At 44.0% G+C, this 20459-nt stretch overlaps 2 protein-coding genes across 6 annotated transcripts in view; one reads left to right on the top strand and one right to left on the bottom strand.

Moving 5' to 3' along the window:
• The window catches only part of OIT3 (oncoprotein induced transcript 3), a 31241-nt gene extending 24298 nt beyond the window's left edge, over window positions 1-6943 (top strand). For both annotated transcript variants that reach the window (XM_081189685.1, XM_081189686.1), the window contains exons 8-9: window positions 3976-4075; window positions 6524-6943. In XM_081189685.1, coding sequence (XP_081045811.1) covers window positions 3976-4075; window positions 6524-6700 — 277 coding nt within the window. In that variant the 3' untranslated portion in view covers window positions 6701-6943. The remainder of the gene's footprint in view (window positions 1-3975; window positions 4076-6523) is intronic.
• Window positions 1151-19904, bottom strand: PLA2G12B (phospholipase A2 group XIIB). Of its 4 annotated transcripts, none has more exons than XM_081189843.1 (5): window positions 19546-19904; window positions 15211-15299; window positions 13119-13284; window positions 9740-9859; window positions 1151-1463 (listed from the first exon to the last, which is right to left on the bottom strand). In XM_081189843.1, exons 1-4 carry the CDS (start codon window positions 19781-19783, stop codon window positions 9741-9743), a joined length of 612 nt encoding a protein of 203 aa, XP_081045969.1. In that variant the 5' UTR covers window positions 19784-19904; the 3' UTR covers window positions 1151-1463; window position 9740. The 4 variants fall into 4 exon arrangements, with proteins under 4 accessions (XP_081045969.1, XP_081045970.1, XP_081045968.1 ...); XM_081189844.1 differs by lacking the exon at window positions 1151-1463 and adding an exon at window positions 6723-6902; XM_081189842.1 differs by lacking the exon at window positions 1151-1463 and having other exon boundaries at window positions 8537-9859.
• Between the last annotated feature and the right edge of the window lie 555 nt (window positions 19905-20459).

Genomic DNA, 20459 nt, shown 5'->3' with positions numbered 1-20459 from the left:
AACAGTATAATCAAAACTGATTGTTATACTGCTGTACCCTTGGGGTTTAAAGTTGTATAAAATACAAGTTCCCCAGGGGGAGCAAGGCTAAAATCTGTTGCAGCAAAAACAACAGAAAGTCCTGAAGCACGGTGAAGACTAATAATGTTATATTGTGGCATATTTCATGACTTAGTCTCCACTTCATCACATGCAAGGCCTAAGCCACCAGGCCTATTTATTTATTTAAAGCATTTTTACCACACGCTTTGGTCAGAAAACAACTCTCAGGGCAGGTTACAAAGATCAGTAGTAAAACAGACCTGGTGTACTATTTGACAGACATGACACATAAGCAGAAGGAATGGGAAGAGAGGAGGAGAAAAGCAAGCTTGTGCATTACTTCTTAAAGCTGCAGTTCTTATGACACTAAGCTGGGATGGAAACAATTCAAGGAGACTGGTGGAATGGCTGCAGTTGAGAGAGAGAGCATAGGTGGCTGGTCTCCCAGCAAAGATGATGAAGTACCGTAGTTTTGATTTTCTTCTTTCCCTCTGCTCCTCAGTCTGATATACAGGTACTTTCATTCCAAACAATTAATGAAATTTCCTTTCAGGATTGTTCTTTTAAACGGTACACTTTTGTAATCAATTAAGAACCAACCATGCCTTCAAGGGCACCCTTATTGATGAACACCGGTAGCATCTGCTGTTTACCTTGTCTTCTAAGATATGTGGGTATTTGTCTTTTCTAGATGCATCTCATAAATTTTATAAATTCCCTCTAGAGATCCATCTTTGTACCTGCTGCCTTTGGAGCAATTTTAAAACTGCTAACCCTAAACTCATTTTTTTAATTGAAAATTTGCCAGGCACGTAGCCTGTGGTCTGTGAATAACTGCTTGATACCGACTTCATAATTCTTTATTAGATTGCATGTAAACAACCCTCAAATATGTAGGCTATTTCCATGCACAAAAAACCTGCAAAGGAACTTTTTTCCTGCTTTGCTGGATTTAAGCAGAATTCGCTGTTTTAACATCTATTTTTAGGCACTGATAGGGTCAACATCCTAGGGAGTCTGAAAAATAAACACTCGCGATAAAGAATTTATACACCATCTTCAGGCTGCATCTGGAGAACTGAGGGAGAAATTCAGTGTCGCCCAGCTTGCCAGATGGAACATCCTTTTCAGTGGGGTGGGGGGCGTGGGCTGCCAACCCACCTAGAGCCAATTTCATAGGGGGGGACCCTGATGTACAGACAGAAATCCCTGCACGTGTCTTCTGTCATCAGCAACTCTTTGGTGAATTCCACCCAAATTACAATGCTCACTTCTGGACACCACATATTGTAAATAATAATAATAATAACAACAACCCATTGACAAAATGGAGCTTTTTCAGAGAGTGGTTACTGAGATGGTGAGGGGTTTTGGAAATTGAGTCTGAGGAAAACCAGTTGGAAGAACTGGGAATGCTTAGCCTGGAGCAGAGGAGATGAAAGAGCGTTATGATAATAGACTTCAGTTACTCTCTTATTTTAGGGTAATCTTCCTATTGGTAAGAGTCAATTAGAGGAGAACACACTGGAAACTTCAGTTTTATTCACAAGTTCACTGAACAGGTATCATGGAGGTGCAGAAGCCAGGTTTTTCTAGTCCTAAAGAAACATTGGTAGTCCTCCACAATCCAAATGAGGTCCCTGTGAACTGCTGCCACTCAGTCTTCCTCACACAACTCATTCATACACTTGCCTATTCAGGCAAAACTTGTAGTTGTGATCTACATTCCAGGTGTCCAGTTGCTTGCTGTCTCTCTCATATATCTCTAAACACCCCACCCATCTGGCTGCTTTGCCCCAGCCACTCTTCAAATGGCACATCATGTCCCAGAGGTGTTAGTTTGTTGTAATATGGCATAAGCTTTGAATAACAGAGGAACATAAATCACAACAGTACATTAATTTTCTCTACATATACGGTATGTTAACCTTTAGACAGCGAGTGCCTGGGATGTGTATCTGCAACAACAACAAGGTTTAGAGCATGCTTCATATGTCAACTAAAACATTTCCTCCTTTTTGGTGATAATGTAAGGAGCTGCATTCAAGTGGCAATCATTATGACTAAAAATGTAATTAAATCCTGCCCAATGAGCCCTTTCTTTCCCACCCCTGGATAAGCAGTTAATTAGCTATTTATGCCATAAGTCCAAGTATTAAATATCATTATACCCAGGGGAAGAGCATAATAGTTCAAGTCTGTTTCTTTCCTCTTCCTATCTACAGCGTTTAGAACATTCAAAGTCCACATTCCTGAGATTAGGTTGCTGGAAGGAAAAATGCCATGTTGTCTTATATTGCAAAACCAGATGGCTTCTTTCTTTCTTTTTTTCTTTTTGAAAGGACAGGTTACTGAAAAATAACATCTATCAATTATTTTTTTAAAAAATCCCCTTCCAGAAAAGATCCTGCTCCTGTAATAAGAAAACACCAGATACAATACATCACATAATTTTGGATTGCCCTCTTCTCAATTAATTCATAGCTGGGGCATTTTCCGTAGTATTATATCATACTTTTGAAGGGAATGACATTTACAGTGCATACTTCATCTACTTCCTCTGAATTAATTCCACTAGTTTCAATTCTGGATTAACTGGGTTGAGAATAAGATGCTGTGTCATGTTCAGATGAAAACCTACTAAGATAACTGTATGACTCATCTGTTTTTTGGTATCACAGACCCCCAAACCTCAGTGGTATAATCATCCCTAAAAATCTCTGATTGGAGAGAGACAAATAGTTCTTGTGGGAGCCAAATGCAACTTGAAATATGCATTGCCTTGCAAAGTATGCATCTGACTGATTCATTGGCATCTCTGGTCAACTAGATTTGGCAGGCCTGTGTGGAATAAGTGTAGAGCAAGGACTTGAAGTCAAAATGTGGTCCTACAGACCTCTTTATCTGGCTCATGGGACTCTCCCCCTCTTCCTGGCTAGAATTTGCCTTGAACTCTGATAATGTTTCTTGCTTAACTGGATGTTACCTGGATGGAGGCCATAGAGAGGTGTGCAGGTTTGAATATAGAAACTAGCCTGCTCTACAAAGGTAACATTCACATCCATTGCTCTGTTCCCTGTTGCCTCTGGCCCTACTCTCCATTGGCATGTGGCCCCTGGGAAGTTGTCCAGAAGGAAATCATGGAATCACAGAAATGTAGAGTTGAAATGGAACCATGGGGGACATCTAGTCCAAGAATAGTTTCTAACCCATGACCCTGAGATTAACAGTCTCATGCTCTATCTACTGAGCTATCCCAGGTTCAAATGCAGCCCTTGGGCTGAAAAATGATCCTCAACCTTGATGTAGACCTTCAAGATTTGTGCATATATTTCTTTCAAGCCACCTTTAACTATGGTTTGTTTCCTGCCTTAGTACCTACAATCCAAGCTGCAAAGCTGTTACAAGACCCAATGAATCAACAGGATAAAGTAAAAGGCTGCTGTGAAAAGTTACTTTATTTTTGTGATAATTTGGTGTTTTTGAGAATCAGAAAGGGAAGGAAGAGATGATGATGTTTCCAGAGTGCTTTTAGTTCTAAAACAATATTCTTTGAACTAAATGCTAATGTCTGCTTGAGCCAGCTCTTTATTTTCTGTGTATCTCTGGTCAAAAAGGTGAACTGAGGATAATCTTGATTGCAATACATTGGCAAATTACTTGGCTTTCAGGAGGGGGGAGAGCATGCTCAGAGATTCACTGTGCATTCTGACAATTTTGCTGGCTGCTCCCCCCCCCCAATTTCTGGCAGTGCTATTGATTCTCACTTCTGTTTTTCCATCCACTCTTCATTTTTGGATGTTATGCCACTAACGCATCTATTAAGCAAGGAGAGTCAGCTTCTCTACCCTGCTGCCTCTGTTCTTGGAGGAATGTGCTGTGATTTCCCCACCCACATCTGTGAAAACCATTAACATTTTTCTCTTTCTTCAGCTGTGTTTCTGATGACTCTGTGAAGCAATATACATCTAAAGATCATCTGGCCAAGCACTTCCAAGTCCCAGTGTTCAAATTTGTGGGTAAGGACAACAAGGTGAGTGAAAATGCATAGCAGCTGCTCCTTTAGCAGTTTTCTAGCAAAACATCTGACACAATGCATGGACAATAGATGCAGGAGGTGCCCTTGAAGGATGCAAATCAGAGATGCATTGCCTTCTTCCAGTTCTTCATAAGGGATTTCACTTTAGGAAGATAACAGTTTGCTGGAGATACTTTTCCTAACGCTGGTTCCCTGTCTTCTGCTTTTATTTCATACTTTCATACTGACAGTGTAGGAATGACAAAGAGGGTGATTTAGAACAGTGTTTCCCAACCGGTGTTCCCCGGCACACTAGTGTGCCGTGAGACGTTGGCTGGTGTGCCGTGGGAGGGAGGCGGGCGAGTTGGGCGGTGAGAGGCGGCGGCGGCGAGGATCCGCGTCGAGCCGGGGGCGGCTCCGCGGTGGTGGTGCCGAGCGGCGGGGCAGCGCGTACAAAAGGGAGGAGCGCGAGACAGCGGAGGAGGAGGAGGCCGGCATGTCCGGGCAGCAGCAGCAACAGCAGCAGCAGCAACTCCCGGCGACGGCTCCTCAAGCCCCGCCGCCGCCCCCTCCTCCGCCCGCTATCGCCGCCACCACCACAACAGCCGCCGCCGCCTCAGTTGCCGCCGTCCCTCAGTCCCTCGCTCTGCTGCCTCCTCCCACCCCCAAAGCTTGGAGGTTCCCCGGCAAGGGGGAGGGAAAAAACTTTCACTTTCGTGCGTCCCTCCCGGCGTGACGCTGCGCGCTGACGTCACGGGGCTGTAATGGTGGTGTGCCGCGAGATTTTTTTCATTAAACAGGTGTGCCGTTGCCCAAAAAAGGTTGGGAAACACTGATTTAGAATATATATATATATATATATATATATATATATATATATATATACACACACACACACACACACACACACAATGCACACACACATATAATGCAATAAAGGTACCCCTGCCCGTACGGGCCAGTCTTGACAGACTCTAGGGTTGTGCGCCCATCTCACTTAAGAGGCCGGGGGCCAGTGCTGTTCGGAGACACTTCCGGGTCACATGGCCAGCGTGACGAAACTGCTCTGGCGAGCCAGCACCAGCACAGCACACGGAAACGCCGTTTACCTTCCCGCTATAAAGCGGTACCTAGTTATCTACTTGCACTTGGGGTGCTTTCGAACTGCTAGGTGGGCAGGAGCTGGGACCGAAAGACGGGAGCTCACCCCGCCACGGGGATTCGAACCGCCGACCATGCGATCGGCAAGTCCTAGGCACTGAGGTTTTACCCACAGCGCCACCCGCGTCCCATATAATGCAATAGGATGATGCAATATTGTCGTGGGCAGCACTGGCCTCTGTCCCTCTTTCCTTCACTCCCTCCTCTGATGCCCTCTCACGTCTCTGTCTCCCAAAGGCTTCCACAGCTATTTGTTGCAGCAGCCCTGGTTACAAGCTCCTCAGGCGATTAGTGCCTCTGGGGCTGGCCAAGGGGTACTTCCCAAGCCCCTGTGGGGCAGTGTGAGGAGGCACCTCTCTTTGGAGGTGGAGCTCAGAGAGCAAAGGTGGCAGCTGTGGCTGCCCGGAGGACTCCCAAGGAGAGGGGAGAGGAGAGGAGGCTGAGGAAACACTCCACAAGGGATGGTATTTGCAAAAGGGTGAGAGGCTCTGCCAGCTCTGCAGGCAAGGGGTGACATAACTGGGTTTCTGAGCCCCATGGGCTGCTGCAGAAAGAATGTAGTTTGTCAAGGGAGCCGTGGATTCAAAAAGATTGAAAACCACTGGTGTAGATATTCCCTCTACTTGGAAAAGAGACAGAAAAGAGTGCAGCAGAAGCTGAAACTATGTTATCTGTCTAGCTTGTTGACACCACTTTCAACTCCTGTTCAGGAATTGAATACTGTTGCAACCTAAAATTACGTACAACCTGTCTGGTTTTAAGATCACCATCCTGATCAAAACTTTGTGACCTATCTGTTATGATTTTCTTTCTTTCTTATTTAAGCTCATTTTCAATGCAAATAATATGCAAAACATGTACGCAAAAGTCTGGCGGTTTGGAGTGGAGGTGTCTGCTGGATCAATACTTGACCTGCTTTGTTTTGTGGCATAAAATCCCAGTGCAGCCTTTTCAGTCGATTTCTTCTTCTCAGGAGCAGACTACACTGAAGATAGAATGAATACTAAGCCCCAGGCAGAATCATTTGTAAGCCTCATAGCCTCAAAAGCTCCAAGCCTAGCAGGTTGCTCCTCTGAACTTCTGTTTCAGACATGCCACTGCAGAAGCCTATAGGTTGCATGTGATTGAGAGGCAAAACATGATGTTTTCTGAGTTTCTGGCTTCTGTACAAATACTGCTACCACCCACCAATCTGAATTGTTTCCTTTACCTAGCAAATCCCTGGATTCTGCAGATGTGCGTGACAGATTCCCCCAGGCCATTTGGGATGCTTCATATTTCTTTATCCCCTTTTGTATTCAGGAAGTGTTCCTGCACTGCCATGTCCTTGTGTGTGGAGTGACGGATGAGAGGTCTCGCTGTGCCCAGGGCTGCCGCAGACGGATGCGCAGATGGGCAGAGTCAGAGGAAGAGGAAGCCAGTCACATGGCTAATCGCATCCTCACAGGGGGTCCCATTAGAATTGATGTGGAGAAGTAGATCTATCTCAGCCTTCACCAACCTAGATCCCACCAGACTACGACCCCCGTTTTGGGCCTACAGCCTCCATGCTGGTTGAGGCTGATGGGAGTTGTAGTCCAAAGCATCTGGAGGAGCACCAGGTTGGCAAGGCTGTCTTATCTTGTGAACATGCTGTCTCACTGATGCTTTCTCCTATGTACCTTCGATAGTGAGCAATCATCTGTGTTTGGCAAGAAAATAAAGGCAACATACAAAACAAAACCATGTGATTTCCTCTTTCCCCAGTGAAAGCCTATGATCTTTGCTAAGGTCAGATTAGACGCAATCTCATCCAAATGCTGTTTGATGTCTGATAATGGATGGTTGGAGCAAAATTAAATGGGCCATTCGAATCACAGGGATGACAATGGTACCAATTTTTGTTAGAAATCATTAGTTCAAAGAGCATGTAAAATGTCCAGATCTATAACATTTTCATGAATAGGAATTTGGGTTTTTTACAAGGCTACACTGACATAGAGGAGGGGGACACTGTCTGCAACACACCAACAACTTAACTAGCACACTTGATCATTTTTAGGTGTTGAAATCAACACAAACTAAGGGGTGCAGAGGGTGCAGAGTGGTTCAAAATCTAGGAGTTTTGAACCACTTTATAGTATTTAAATGGTGAGATCCTATATCATCATGACCTAGAAAAATCTTTCCTAAAGCTAGATGAGCCAGTGGCATAGTAATTTGCAGTCTGGAAAGGTGTTGAAGCTCTTCACAGCGACAGATTCATGAACACCAATCCAAATGTCAGTGTGATAGATCTCACCCAGTAAAAGATGGCTGCATGACCACTGAAGCTCATAGGATTAATTCAAGTTACTGGATTCAGTGAAAAGAAATGCAATGCAACTCTATTACTGTCTGCTCAGAAGTAAGTACCACCTTGTCCAATAGTGCTTACTCCAGTGTAAGTGTGAATAGGGTTACCAATTTAGTCTCTATTTCCTATTCAATAAATTTTGTGGACTTCAATGATACTGTTGGGGAACATCTTTCTCTATAGTACACAAAGTACTTATGCTAGAATCAGGGCCAGTCCTACCATTAGGCAGAAGGGGGTAGCTGCCTCATGCAGCAGATGCTGGGGAATGGGCAACTGTTGCCTTCAGGTGAGATGCTGCCTTCAGGTGTAGTAAAATTAAACTTCCAATCAATATATAGAATGGGGGTGGGGGGGGTGGGGAAGGCTCCCTTTTGTCCTTCAATATAAGCAGGAAAATGCCTTTGGCAAGCCCTGGCCAGGAAAGTCCAGAATTCGTGTTGTTCCCCTTTAAAGCCTTTGCACTGTCCTCTTCCTGCATCTTCTCTCTACTTTTTGTAAGGATTATTAAGAAATATTTCGTTGGTTATAGCCAATTGCCTTGCATAGACTCACTGTCAGCACCGATGTAAGATATATGCACCATGTGTTCAAACTATATAATCTACACTATAAAAAAAAAAAACTTCGGAACTAGGTGCTGAAAATTCTGTGTTTTAACTTGCTAACTGTGTATTACTAGGAAGTTCATTAATTGTAGCATTCTTATAGTGTGAATCTCCATTCTCCATCCCAAATAACAGAGCATTTATGTTTTGTAATGTTTTGATCATATTGCTCTCATCATGCACACCTATTGTTAGGAATTTAAAATGTAATGATAAAAGGCAGTATAGGAAACTGATGTAGGGCTGCCATTACCGGGATTTCAGAGGTGGAATTGACGTCTGGGGGGGATTTCTGCAAAGCTCAACAACTAACTGATGGACCTACCAAACATCAACCCAGATGGAGGAATGAAATATTGGGAGACAACACACTTATCACAGGATAGCCTAAATAGGGAGGGGGGATTTATTTAGTTATGGGATCATGGAAAAGAGTAAATACTGTACTGAAAAGAGTAAATTCTGTAAGCCATTCATAATGTAAATGGATGGACAAGTTCAACAGTGTTAAAAACAGCTCCAAGAGTTTCAGATAATCAAGAACCAGAGAACATAAGTTTAGGTGCAGCAGGATATGTTTAGAAAAGGAATCCTGATGTTATTTTATCAGAGGGCAACAGGCAAAATATCAAAAACGTTCAAATTTGGGACAAGTGGCAATTTGTGTTTACAGAGAAATAACCCAGAGTGTCTAAGAGTTATATTTTGGAAGAATAAGGATGGTTCTAAAAATATATATAGTTGTGCCACCCGAAGTTGTAAAATAATAGTAATCCTTTGTAGCTAGAAGAGTGCATCATAAATGTTACTGGCAAGCTCTGATGTTATTTTGAACTATATATGTTATTTAATAAAAGTTAGTTTTACAATGGCCTACCATAATAAACTTTTCAAATACTCAATATACCTTTGTTTCTTGTTATTAAGCAATATGTATGTTGCTTCTCTTTAAGTGGAGCAATGCCTTAATGGAAATAAAATTAAGAGTAACTTCAAAACCCACACTGTGATCTTGTCATTCTTCCCTTTTTTGTCTTTTGGAGAATCTCCAGAACCAGCCATTCTGTGTGCTGTTAAGTAGTCCATGATCCAGGACTACTGGTGCAGCCCTGCACCTGTTTTTTCAATAGAATGGGATTCTCATGACCCTTGACTAGCTCTACACCGCTATGGTAGCATTAAATGTGAGGTGATAACAGCCAGTCAGCTGTGTGAATATTTGCTGCAGAAATGTACTATAGCCAATGTCAAGTTTTGTCTGTATCCTTTGTCACATCTGGAATGCTCACACACACATCGCAGTTGGTCTTCACTGAGGTTTGTCGTTATGCCAAACAGATGCTTTGGGAAGGCGAAAGAAGTTGTCAGATGGAACAGACGAGAGTGCCGGGCCAAGGCAATCGGTTCCACTCTTCAAGCTGCAATTAAGGCATTTGCAGTGATCGAAATGATCTGCTCCCCTAATGTAATCGCTGCCAAAAATGGCACCTGTGTAGGGAGTAGAGACCGGACCCGCTTCTAAGCAAGGGGGCGCAGGAATCCAGAGCCATCGCTGTCAGGCAGTTTGACGCTCACCTCACAACTCTTCCCGTTCTTCCTCCTGACAAATGCAAGCGCTTCTTTGGCTGTCCATGAAAGGACGGCAGCCCAGAGTCCTGACTGTTTTAAATACGGCGTCGGCTACTGATTCACATGCTGGAACAGAGGACAAAGAGGAGCATGTCAGGACCAATCACCAATTTCCACTGTGTGCCTACTGAGGTTTGGTCTGCTTCTCTATAGGCAGCTGCTTGTCATACAGACAGCTTCATGATCCATCATACCAAAGGGAGCTGGTTTAGCTTAATTGGAACTGCCAGCTGAGAAGTGATAGGCTATGGAGACATCCCTTACATCTAAAGTGCATGGTTTCCCCTAAAGAATCCCCAGGAATGGTGCTGGGAACTGTAGCTCTGTGGGGGTAAGCTACAGTTCCCAGGTTCCTGTGTCTGGTGTAGCTGATAAGCAGTTCTGTCATTTGCATTGCAAATTTCTTTGTTTATTGCTAGGATTTCTACCTCACGTTTCCATAAAATGTTGTCATGTTTGGGCTCAGCCAAAGACTATTTTGTGGATGCTCACTAGAATATCACACTAGAGTCCAGGGGTGGGAAAACCTTCGGCCCAGAAGGCCATATTTTTATCTCCCCTGAACCTCTTGGGCCAACTTTGCCAGGTGGTGGTGGGGAACCACCCACTTGTCAATCATCTGAAGTCATGATGATATTGGGTTATTGACGCCTGTCACTGTTGATCCATGACGATGGAGGCAAGGTCGTTCAAAGGGCTTGCACAGCCCAGTTCTTCCCAAACACCCAACAACCACCTGATAGCTGGGTGCTGTGCCTAGGACTGAGTAAGTTTTGAAAGCCCAGTGCTTGGGAAGCAGGTTGTCAGGCTGGTTGGGAAGTGCTGCACAAAGCATGCTGCAAGTTCTCCCCTCAGTGCTTGCCAAGCATTAATCATAGGGTTTGCAAAGCGCTTTGCGTAGCGTTTCTGAAGCGCACAACATCTGGTTGTGTATTTGGCCTCAAAATTTGGCCTGTAGGAGAAAGGTTCCATACCCCTACTATACTTGACTGTTCCCTTTCTCATTAACCTTTAAACAAGATATTACATTTATAACCAGACTCTCTCACCCTTCTTCTTTTTAAGTAAATAGCAGGTTTGTGTGCATGTGCTGCCTCCTCAAGAGGTCCAGAGGGTGGCAACACGAGAATGGGCCTTCTCTGCAGTGGCTTCCCGTCTGAGGAATGCTCTTCCCAGGGAAGTTCGTCTGGCGCCTTCATTATACACCAGGCAAAGACGTTCCTTTTTAACCAGGCCTTTGGTTGATTTGATTGACATTCTATGCCCTTTTAAACTGGGGGGGTTGGGGGGGTTATTGGTTGTTGTTTTGATTATGTATTTTGTGGTTTTATATTTCACTTTTATTCTGTGAACTGCCCTGAGACCTCCAGGTATAGGGTGGTATATAAATTCTAATAATAATAATAAAGGTTCCTGCATCCCTGGCAAAAATGGGATCTAGGAGTGCAAGGGGAAGACCCATAATTAAGTGGGGAGTTTCATTACTTCAATTTAATATAAGTTTTGATCCTCATGGTGCAGAGGAAATCTAGGAAAATGGGAAGGTGGTATATCTGAAAGGTTTGAATGGCCAATGGGGAAAATGGTCAAGTATGGTTGAAGCTGAACAACACCTGCAGATTCCCCATCCCCGATGCAAGTGATGAATCGCTAAGATGTTCACAGCATATAATCTTTACAGGGCAACTGGCATGATTTTTTTCTTTGGTTTCTAGTAGGTTGTGTACACCTATAAGTACTAAAACCACACACGTTCCATCATCCTAATGAGACAGGAAGCCAATGATGAGGGAAACTGTCTTAGAGAATCTGCTGAGAGTCTGCATCAGCAGCTCTTAACTTCCCCATTTATCTTAATTGTTACATTTGGAAAATAAATTAGTGACCCCTTTGCCATCTAATTGCTGGAAGCTGAACTAGAGAGGGGTAAATGGTGGGGTGGGGGGTGGGGGGAAAGGCTAGACACTGTGGGAACAATATTTTTCAAAGCAGCACACATTAGGCAGTACACTCCTCCCCCTCCCCTACCCACTTATTAAGATTCCTAGGGAATCTTTCTGAAAATCTGCTCATCTACACAGGAGGAGTGAAGGGGGAGAAATTGATTTCGTTTGCATTTTAACGCTAAATCCCCAAATTCTCCCACTACAATACTGAAATGCTTCTTGGAAATTGGCCCATCTCCAGATTTTGCACTGCATTTCTCCAGCCAAAGAATATGTACAAAAATGTAATATTAATGAAAGCTGTGCATAAAAACTCACAGTGAAGGTAACATGCCTTCTGTTGGGGGAAATTGCTCTCGAAAATGAATAAACTAAAAAAAAAAAAAAGGTGACTGCGACAAGGTGTGCATCAGGAGTACCGCACGTAGAAATGTATACAAATATGCCTGAAGACTTCTTTTTTTAAAAAAAGAAAGGATTGAAAACATATGTAGTAATACGAGTAACCCAGTTTAAGACTGGAGAAATGGGAAAAAACAACCAACATGGACACATCTTCCTATCCTTACACTGAAGGTAGCTAATTGGCAGCTCATGAACCCAACATCTGCCTGGGGCCAGACACAGACCACATGTTTATGGCCACATCACAACATACATTTAAAGCACTACACTCCTACTTTAATCATCCATGGCTTCCCCCAAAAGAATTCTGGGAGCTGTGGTTTGTTAAGGGTACTGAGAGTTGTTACAGGACCTCCTATTTCATCATAGAGGTACAGTTCACAAAGTGGTTTAACCATCAACACCTCTTCCTAGGCAACTCTGAGAATTGATGGCAACTGGGGTCTCCTAACAACTCTCAGCACCCTTAACAAATGACAGCTCCCAGAATTCTTTGGGGGAAGCCATGGCTGTTTAAAGTGGTAGCATACTGCTTTAAATTCATGTTATGCAGGTTATGTTTGCCCGGTCCACTTTCCATTTGTAACAGCTCCTGCTGATGCTATGTAAAAGTGTGGTGTCTGAAGTGCTAGCAAGTATCTTTGGTGCTTATTAAAATATAATTTGAAACACCATTACCTGGCATTTTCAGAAGGTAAAATTAAAATTATTTGGCTTTCCAAAAGCAGTTTATCTGCTTCTTCATCAAGCCTAGAATTAGCAAGCTAAATGTTGTCCAATCACAAAAATAACAGCCGGTTTGAATTCCTCATACCCAAAAACATGTTTTTGAGACTGAAGAAACTTGAAAAAATTAAGTTTCACCCCTTCAAAGGACATTCCCTACTGCCTCATTCCCACCAACTGCTTAGGAAGTCAGCCGTCACTGAGTTACACTTCCTTCCACTTAATGCATCCCTGGGTGGAAAACTCACCTGCCACCTTGGAGACGAAGCCAAGGCTGCGCTTGAGGTCGGAGCAGATGGACTGCAAACACCAACGAAACTTGGCATCGCAGCGGTATTTGTTGGCCCCGCAGGTATCATAGCATATATCCAGCTGGTTGCAACACTTAGTCATGGCAGGGATACCCATATCCAGCTGTACATGAAAGGAGAGGGAAGAAAAGATTCTCTGACACACAACATTGCTTCCCCCCCTCGATTCATATTTCTTCTCTGAATGCTGTTTATAAAATTTAATTTTGCATGGGTTAGCTGCAACGGATTGAACAGCCTGATACTGACGGTTCTTAGGAGACCAGCAGGATGAGAAAAACAGGCTGCAGTGAGATTAAACAATAGCTATGCCTATCAAATAGCCATGTCACTTGTCTTGGGAAACAATGCCATAGTTCCTTGAGCAGAGCTAACATGGTGTCCTTCAGATTCTGTAGGCTCCCAATTCCCCTCAAAGGAGTAACATTGAAAGTGGCCTCATACCAAATCAGACCATTGGTCCACTAAGCTCAGCAGTGCCCACAATGACCGTAAGGAGCTCTCCAAGGTTTCAGGAAGGGGTTTCTCCCAGACATAGCGGGAGATGTCAGGGATTGAACCTGGCACCTTGTTGGTTACCATTGTCTTAAATCAGCCTCTGGTCAAGGCTGATGGGAGCTGTGGTCCAAACCATCTGGAAGGCACCAGAGTGGGGAAGGCTGTCCTAACATGTGGTTGCCCATGGCTTCTGACTACAGAGATGGCAGTTAATACAAGAACAGGCTTGTCATCATCCACCTTCGCCACAGATGACCTGAATATGTCAATGAACCACACATATTTCTTTTCTCGGTCAGATAACACCCTGAACACAGTGAAATATATTTCATTTGCTGACCAGCATCAAAGAAGGACAAATCTTCTCCAAGGAAACATCAAGCCACGTACGGCGAGGCTTCCACTGACAAGGAGCAACTCACGTTTACAGAACAGAGGAACACTGTAATTTATATATGATTCTTTAACATCAACTTTGTTGGACTAGTCATGTTGTGCGGATGCCTGATTATCGTCTTCCAAAGCAACTACTCTATTCCAAACATAAAAATGGAAAGCTTAATGCTGGTGGTCAATAAAAGAGGTTTAAAGACTCTCTCAAGGCAAATCTTTAAAAATGTGGTAGAAAAACTGACAACTGGGAAACACTGGCCTGCGAGTGCTCCAATTGGAGAACAGCCTTTACCAAAGGTGCCATGGGCTTTGGAGACACTCAAACTCAGGACGAAAGGGAGAAACATGCTAAGAGGAAGGCATGTTTGGCAAACCCTCACCATGACCAACTCCCACCTGGAAGCCTATGTCCCCACTGTGGGAGGACGTGTGGATCCAGAATTGGCCTCCACAGTCACTTACGAACCCACTGTTAAAACCGTGTTTATGGAAGACAATCTTAATCGGCTACGAGTGATTGCCAAAGAAGAAGAAAAGAAGAAGATATTGCCCATCAGCCTCAAACTGCCAGATGCTGAGTCCCTCTGGGGCGATGGTGCCAGTTGGCATTTAGGACCAAAGCCCATCAGTTACAACTCATGCATTCCAATCTGGTCCATATCCAGGTACCATGTCAGCTCTTTGGAGTGCTTTTCCACTTGTTTTTATTACAGATCCCGCTTTGTTTCATTTTTGCCTTTCTGTAATTATGAAGATAATTGGAGTCGTGAATCCTGCATCCATTTATGCAGTCCCCATCCCGAGGATTTATTTGCTCACCACAGCAGCCACCAACAGTTGGAAGCTAAATGCTCGGGTGACTGGCCAATCAAACAGTAAATTATACGGGTAGCAGTCAGTTGAGACGTGATCGCTTTGTTTGCCACCAGCAGCCAGCCGTCACCTCTGGCACACACAAGGCAGACAGCTTGCACTTGACATCAGGATGAGAGTGGCTGTCTGGGCAAACATTGAGTGGGACGCTTTTCCCATTTGGAGAGCCTGGACAAAAAGCACCAAGCAATCACAACCCTGCCTGAAAAGGCAAGTGTGGTTAGTAAATCATTTCACTGGGTAATGAGATGTTAGCAGTACATACACTTTCGGGTACCTTGAGACCCAGGAAATAGGAGCTGCAGCCATTGGGTTCTGGAGACTTGTAATCTGGCCTGGCCATTGGTGCTTTGCCTGTAAAACAAGTGGAAAACACACCCAAAGAAAGCATTAATAGTTCTAGATGTGACAGGCTTGGAAAGGAGGACTTTGTACAAAGCTTATTGCAGGGCTGGTGACTGGCTTGGCTTTGCCAAAGAGCAAGGAATCAATTTAGTTGGGCATCCTTGGGAACAGGACTAGAAGCAACAGCTGAAGGCCCCAGGGGGCTGGAAGGGCCCTTTAGCACCAGGCGGTGGTGAAACTTGAATCCATCCATGGTAGCCACCTGATCTTTTAAGTGGCCCAAGATGTAAGTCCCTGGCCCATAGGTCAATGAAACCTCTAGTTTTCATTGATCTAATGGCCAGGGCATTGCATCTGGGTGATGTAAGATGGCAGGTGGCCACCATAAATAGGAGTCAAGCTTTGCCCCTGCACAAAAGTGCTGCTGCACAGTAGAGGGTACTGAGTGATGTCACTGCTACAACAAGCAGGATTGGGCCCTGCCCTCGTTGATGAATATTGGAGTCCCATGACTGGCACTGTTCCAAGTGTCCCCCATAGTCTGTTGCCAAACAAGTTTCATAATATAAAGTTGAAGTCATTCATATTGATACATATCCATATCCTTTATTTCATGCTATTTACGACAGACTAGAATCGCAATTAAAATTTAATTTTGCAAAGGTGTTTTAAAAAATCTAGCAAAGTGGTTAATTTCAACACTCAACATGTAAAACATCCATTTCACATTCGGAATTTAAATACTCATTTTGAAAGGGCATTTCCTGTCAAAATTCAAGTGCTGACATCTTGTTTTTTATTTTATCTGATGTAAAATGTAGTATTTCAAAAGATGTCAACAGTCAATGAGCAAATATGTGTCTCCCATAAGTAACATTGCATGCCAACAACCCAACACTGTGGGTTCTTTGTTCTCTGTGTGATCCAGTTCATGTATACAATGGAAATGCAGCTAGGCGAAGAAACACAATGCATTTCCATCTCAGGGTTTTTGTACCTTCTAAAAACTTGGGACTCCCCCAAACTTGTAAATATTCCCCTCGTGTGTGTGTCTGTGTGTGATGCCTTTTGGTTGCATAAGCAATGACACTCATACCCTGAAAATATAGGAATTATTCTCTCTTTGTTGCCCGTCAGAGTGGTGGGGGGTGGAAGAGTGGTCTGAGGTACTGCATTATTTACTCTCCAGGAGCCAAATAGTCTGTGGAAGTCCCTGTACTTCAGATACGGACAGAAAGTTCTTCAAACTTTCGCTGGTTGCCAACCTAGCTGTCAGCATGCCAAGAACAAATGAATGGCAAGATGCCCTAACCCTCGATGACATGTCAGATGCCATATCATAACGGGATAAATCTATCCCTTCTTTTACTGGCACCGGTCCCCCATCCCCTTGGTGGATGAGCCAAGGGAGAGCATTGTGTGATCCTGTCTTGTGGGCACCTGGTTGGCCACTGTGAGAACAGGAGGCTGGACTAGATGGGCCTGGGGCCTCATCCAGCAAGCCTCTTCTTGCGTTCTTCAAGGATGTCCCACACATGACATGGCTGTTAACCCAGGTTTGCAGTTGAATGTACACCTGACGAACAGCTGGATCTTAATCATAGAATCATAGAGTTGGAAGAGACCACAAGGGCCATCGAGTCCAACCCCCTGCCAAGCAGGAAACACCATCAGAGCACTCCTGACATATGGTTGTCAGGCCTCTGCTTAAAGACCTCCAAAGAAGGAGACTCCACTGCACTCCTTGGCAGCAAATTCCACTGTCAAACAGCTCTTGATGAGCGTACTTGTTTGCATTGCATTAAAATGTACAGTGGTACCTCGGTTTTCGAACAGCTTAGTTCACAAACAACTTGGAACCCAAACACTGCAAAACCGGAAGTAGGCATTCCGGTTTTCAAACTTTTTTCAGAAGCCGAACGTGCTCCGTTTTGAGTCCCCCTGTGTTCCCTGTTGCGCTGCTAATTTGCACCCCCCCCCCCATTGTAATTCAAGCCTCCCAGGCTTGATTGCAGTGTTCTAAGGTGATATTAGGAGCTTATATTTGGTGCTTTTGTTTTTGCTATTTATTTTGCCTTTTTGTTTTTGAGGCTTTTTCAGTTAATCTGATTTTGTGACTGTGTGGATCCCAGTTCAGCTACTGATTGATTGATTGATTGATTGATTGTGTGACTGCAGAAATGGATAAAAGCCCCCTATGCAAACAATGACTATCATCTGTGCAGGTAAGAAAGAAAATTAATTTTAATTTTTATCATCTACAATACTGTTTTATTTATTTTATAGTACAGTACATTGATTATTGGTTTCATTTTGTGGATCAATGGTCTCATTAGATAGTAAAATTCATGTTAAACTGCTGTTTTAGGGGTTGTTTTTAAAAGTCTGGGACGGATTAATCTGTTTTGCATTACTTTCTATGGGAAAGCATGCCTTGGTTTTGGAACACTTTGGTTTTGGAACAGACTTCTGGAACAGATTAAGTTTGAGAACCAAGGTACCACTGTAATGTGTGAATTGAACCCAAACCATCGGTAGCACTGGGCAGCTGCACATATTACAGAAATACTGAGTCTGCTTCTTGTTGTTTTTTAAGATGCAAAGCCTTGAGGAGTTTTTGTGACCCAGAAAAGAAAAATCAAGGTGAATAACAACCGTCCACTCTGGGGAAAGAAATGAGCAGCGAATTGATTAACAGCTCCTGGGGACTCCATTGGTACCAATTTCAGAGGTTAATGGAGTGTGGGAGACACCATAAAAGCAAACTGTATGGTTGTAACTTGTTAGTCTCAACAAAACAAGAAAAAACACAAAGTTTTTGGCCTCCAAAGAGATTGTGGATGTTCTGCACTATCCCCAAACCATTCTAGACAGCAAATATTTAGTGTTTCTACTCCTAAAGAAGAAATCCGAGCTGGCCAAACCAGCAGTCTTGACTGTTTTGCTTAAGGCTTCCTATCTCGTGACACAAACCACATGCACAGTTCCAGAAGCTGCATGCAGATGGAAACTGCCCATGTAGCACTAGCTGGTGCAAGCGATTTCTAACCCAGCACCTGAAAGCCTGATTCTCAAAGTCCAGTCTTCATCAACCTGTTGCCCTTCAGATATTTTGGATGGATGGGGATGATGGCATATCCTCCAACATATACCCCACACATCTTACTGGGTTGCCCCAGCCACTCTGAGCAGCTTCCAACAGATATAAAAACATAAGAAAACATTAAACATTAAAAAAACCCCTTCCCAATACAGGATTGCCTTCAGACACCTTGGGTCTGAAAATAGGGACATTGTAAGGAAAAGCAGGACATTCTAGGATCAAATAAGAAAGTGGGATGGATTCTCTAAATCAGGGGCATCCCTGGAAATTAAGGACACTTGGAGGGTCTGTGATGGAAGTTGTTGTCCTAAATATCTGAAGGACAGCAGATTGGCAAAGGCTGCCCTAGTCCATTGAACTGGAGCAGGCAGGTCTGAATTTTGAAGTATCTGTTGCCTGGTTCAGGGAAAAGTAAAAGGATATATTTATCCATTCTAAATAGGTGAAATGAGGATTACATAAACTATGTTAACGATGATGGCTTGGAAACTTCAAGCAGTATGTAGCCCAGGTTAACAAATACGCCTAGCCAAAGTGTGCAAGTTCATCAACCATAATAAAAAAATGACAAGAAGATGGCTATGCTCTACCTCCAAGTATACCAGCCACAAGAGTTGCTGTGCTCAGGTCCTGCTTACAAGGTTGCCACAGGCATCTGGTTGGTCACTGTGAGAACAGGGCGCAGGACATTTTGGGAGCTCTGAAGCTTGAATTGTTATGGGGGGCCCCTTTGCAACCAGCAATGAACTAACCACTCTTACGTTCTTCATCGGGGCTGTTCACCTTTACAACACCTGTGCTATTGACTCTCAAACTTTGGGGTTATTGAAATACATGCAGCAACAACAAAATAATCAATCTGAGTCATGCGACTCAGTTTGCATCTACTAGAAACATTTTTTTAAAAAAGCATTGTGGACTAAAGTCACTTCTGGGGCCAGTCCAGGATTATGGGCCCTGAAGCTTAATCTTCATTACTTTCAGAGCAGATCCATCCCTGGCTGGACCTATGGATTCATCCAGCAGGCCTCTTGTACAGAAAGCAATATTCTGGTCAACTATTGAGAAGCTGATATAGCTTTGAATTTGCCCAGGCTATCGCTAACTGGAATGAAACAAGTGCTAAATAGAAGTGAAAGAAGAGGAACTTACCATATCTACACCGGTACTGGCAGACACCGTTCTTCCCTCCTAGCAGCTCTGATACGTAGTCTAAATAGGCATTCACAGTCTCAAAGCCATCTCGGATGGTCCCAATACCCCAATCTGAAAAAGAGGCTTCCTCGGGCACTGCTGATGGATGGGCTGCGTTGTCCTGAATTGTCTCTTCAGTGCCTGTCCCCACGGCCAGAGACATGCAGAGAATCAACAAGCCGCCAAACAGTTTCATTTTGAAGCAGGGCGAAGCAAATCCAGGCACAGGGGAAGTTTAGCGAGACAGTGAGGGGTTAGTGAAAAATGACAACTGAGCTGCTCCGAAAGTTTTACACGGCCTGTGTGTACACCCTTCTCCGGTGGACTTTAAACACTGCTGCTGGGGCAGCAGGGTGAGGTCACCACAGTTAAGAGAGAGCACAAAGTTCAGATACTTTGGTCGAAGCATAACTCAGTGCAATGGGTCTGTTGCCCAATATTTAAGGCTGTTTTATTTGCTCCCAGGATCACCCTGGCTCAGAAGATGGCACAGGCCAGGTCCTGTAACCCCAGAAGAACTCCAACAGCATAAAACACATCTGCTTCCAAAGCTCCTTGAGCATCTCCCATCAACCCACCCCACTACCCCCCTGTTGTTGTTTCTTTTCCCTTACTCCGGCACTTCTCAAGTAAAATATGAAGCCGGGAGATGAGGTTGTGATCAGTGGAGCCTAGTCTACCTCAGTTTGCCCTCAGCCGGTCTTCACTTGCCTTACTTCCTACCTGCAACCATTCTAGTGGTGGTACTGCTTGCCAACTTCCTTCTCCTCAGCCTCAGGCCACATTCACACATTCACATTTAAAGAGCTATGATACTGCTTGGCGATGGTTCCCCCAAAGAATTATGGGACCTGTAAGGGTTAAGGGAGCTG

Source organism: Podarcis bocagei (assembly GCF_964188305.1).
Source record: "Podarcis bocagei genome assembly, chromosome: 4".
Taxonomy (NCBI): Eukaryota; Metazoa; Chordata; class Lepidosauria; order Squamata; family Lacertidae; genus Podarcis; species Podarcis bocagei.
This window is presented reverse-complemented; position numbering and strand designations above follow the sequence as displayed.

Coding starts and splice junctions, on each gene's coding strand:
- PLA2G12B (XM_081189843.1), bottom strand. CDS start 19,783: ATGAAACTGTTTGGCGGCTTGTTGATTCTCTGCATGTCTCTGGCCGTG. Junction 13,285..15,210: donor GTCTCAAGGTACCCGAAAGT/GTATGTACTGCT, acceptor TTTCATGTACAG/CTGGATATGGGTATCCCTGC. Junction 9,860..13,118: donor CTTCGTCTCCAAGGTGGCAG/GTGAGTTTTCCA, acceptor CCTCTGTTCCAG/CATGTGAATCAGTAGCCGAC.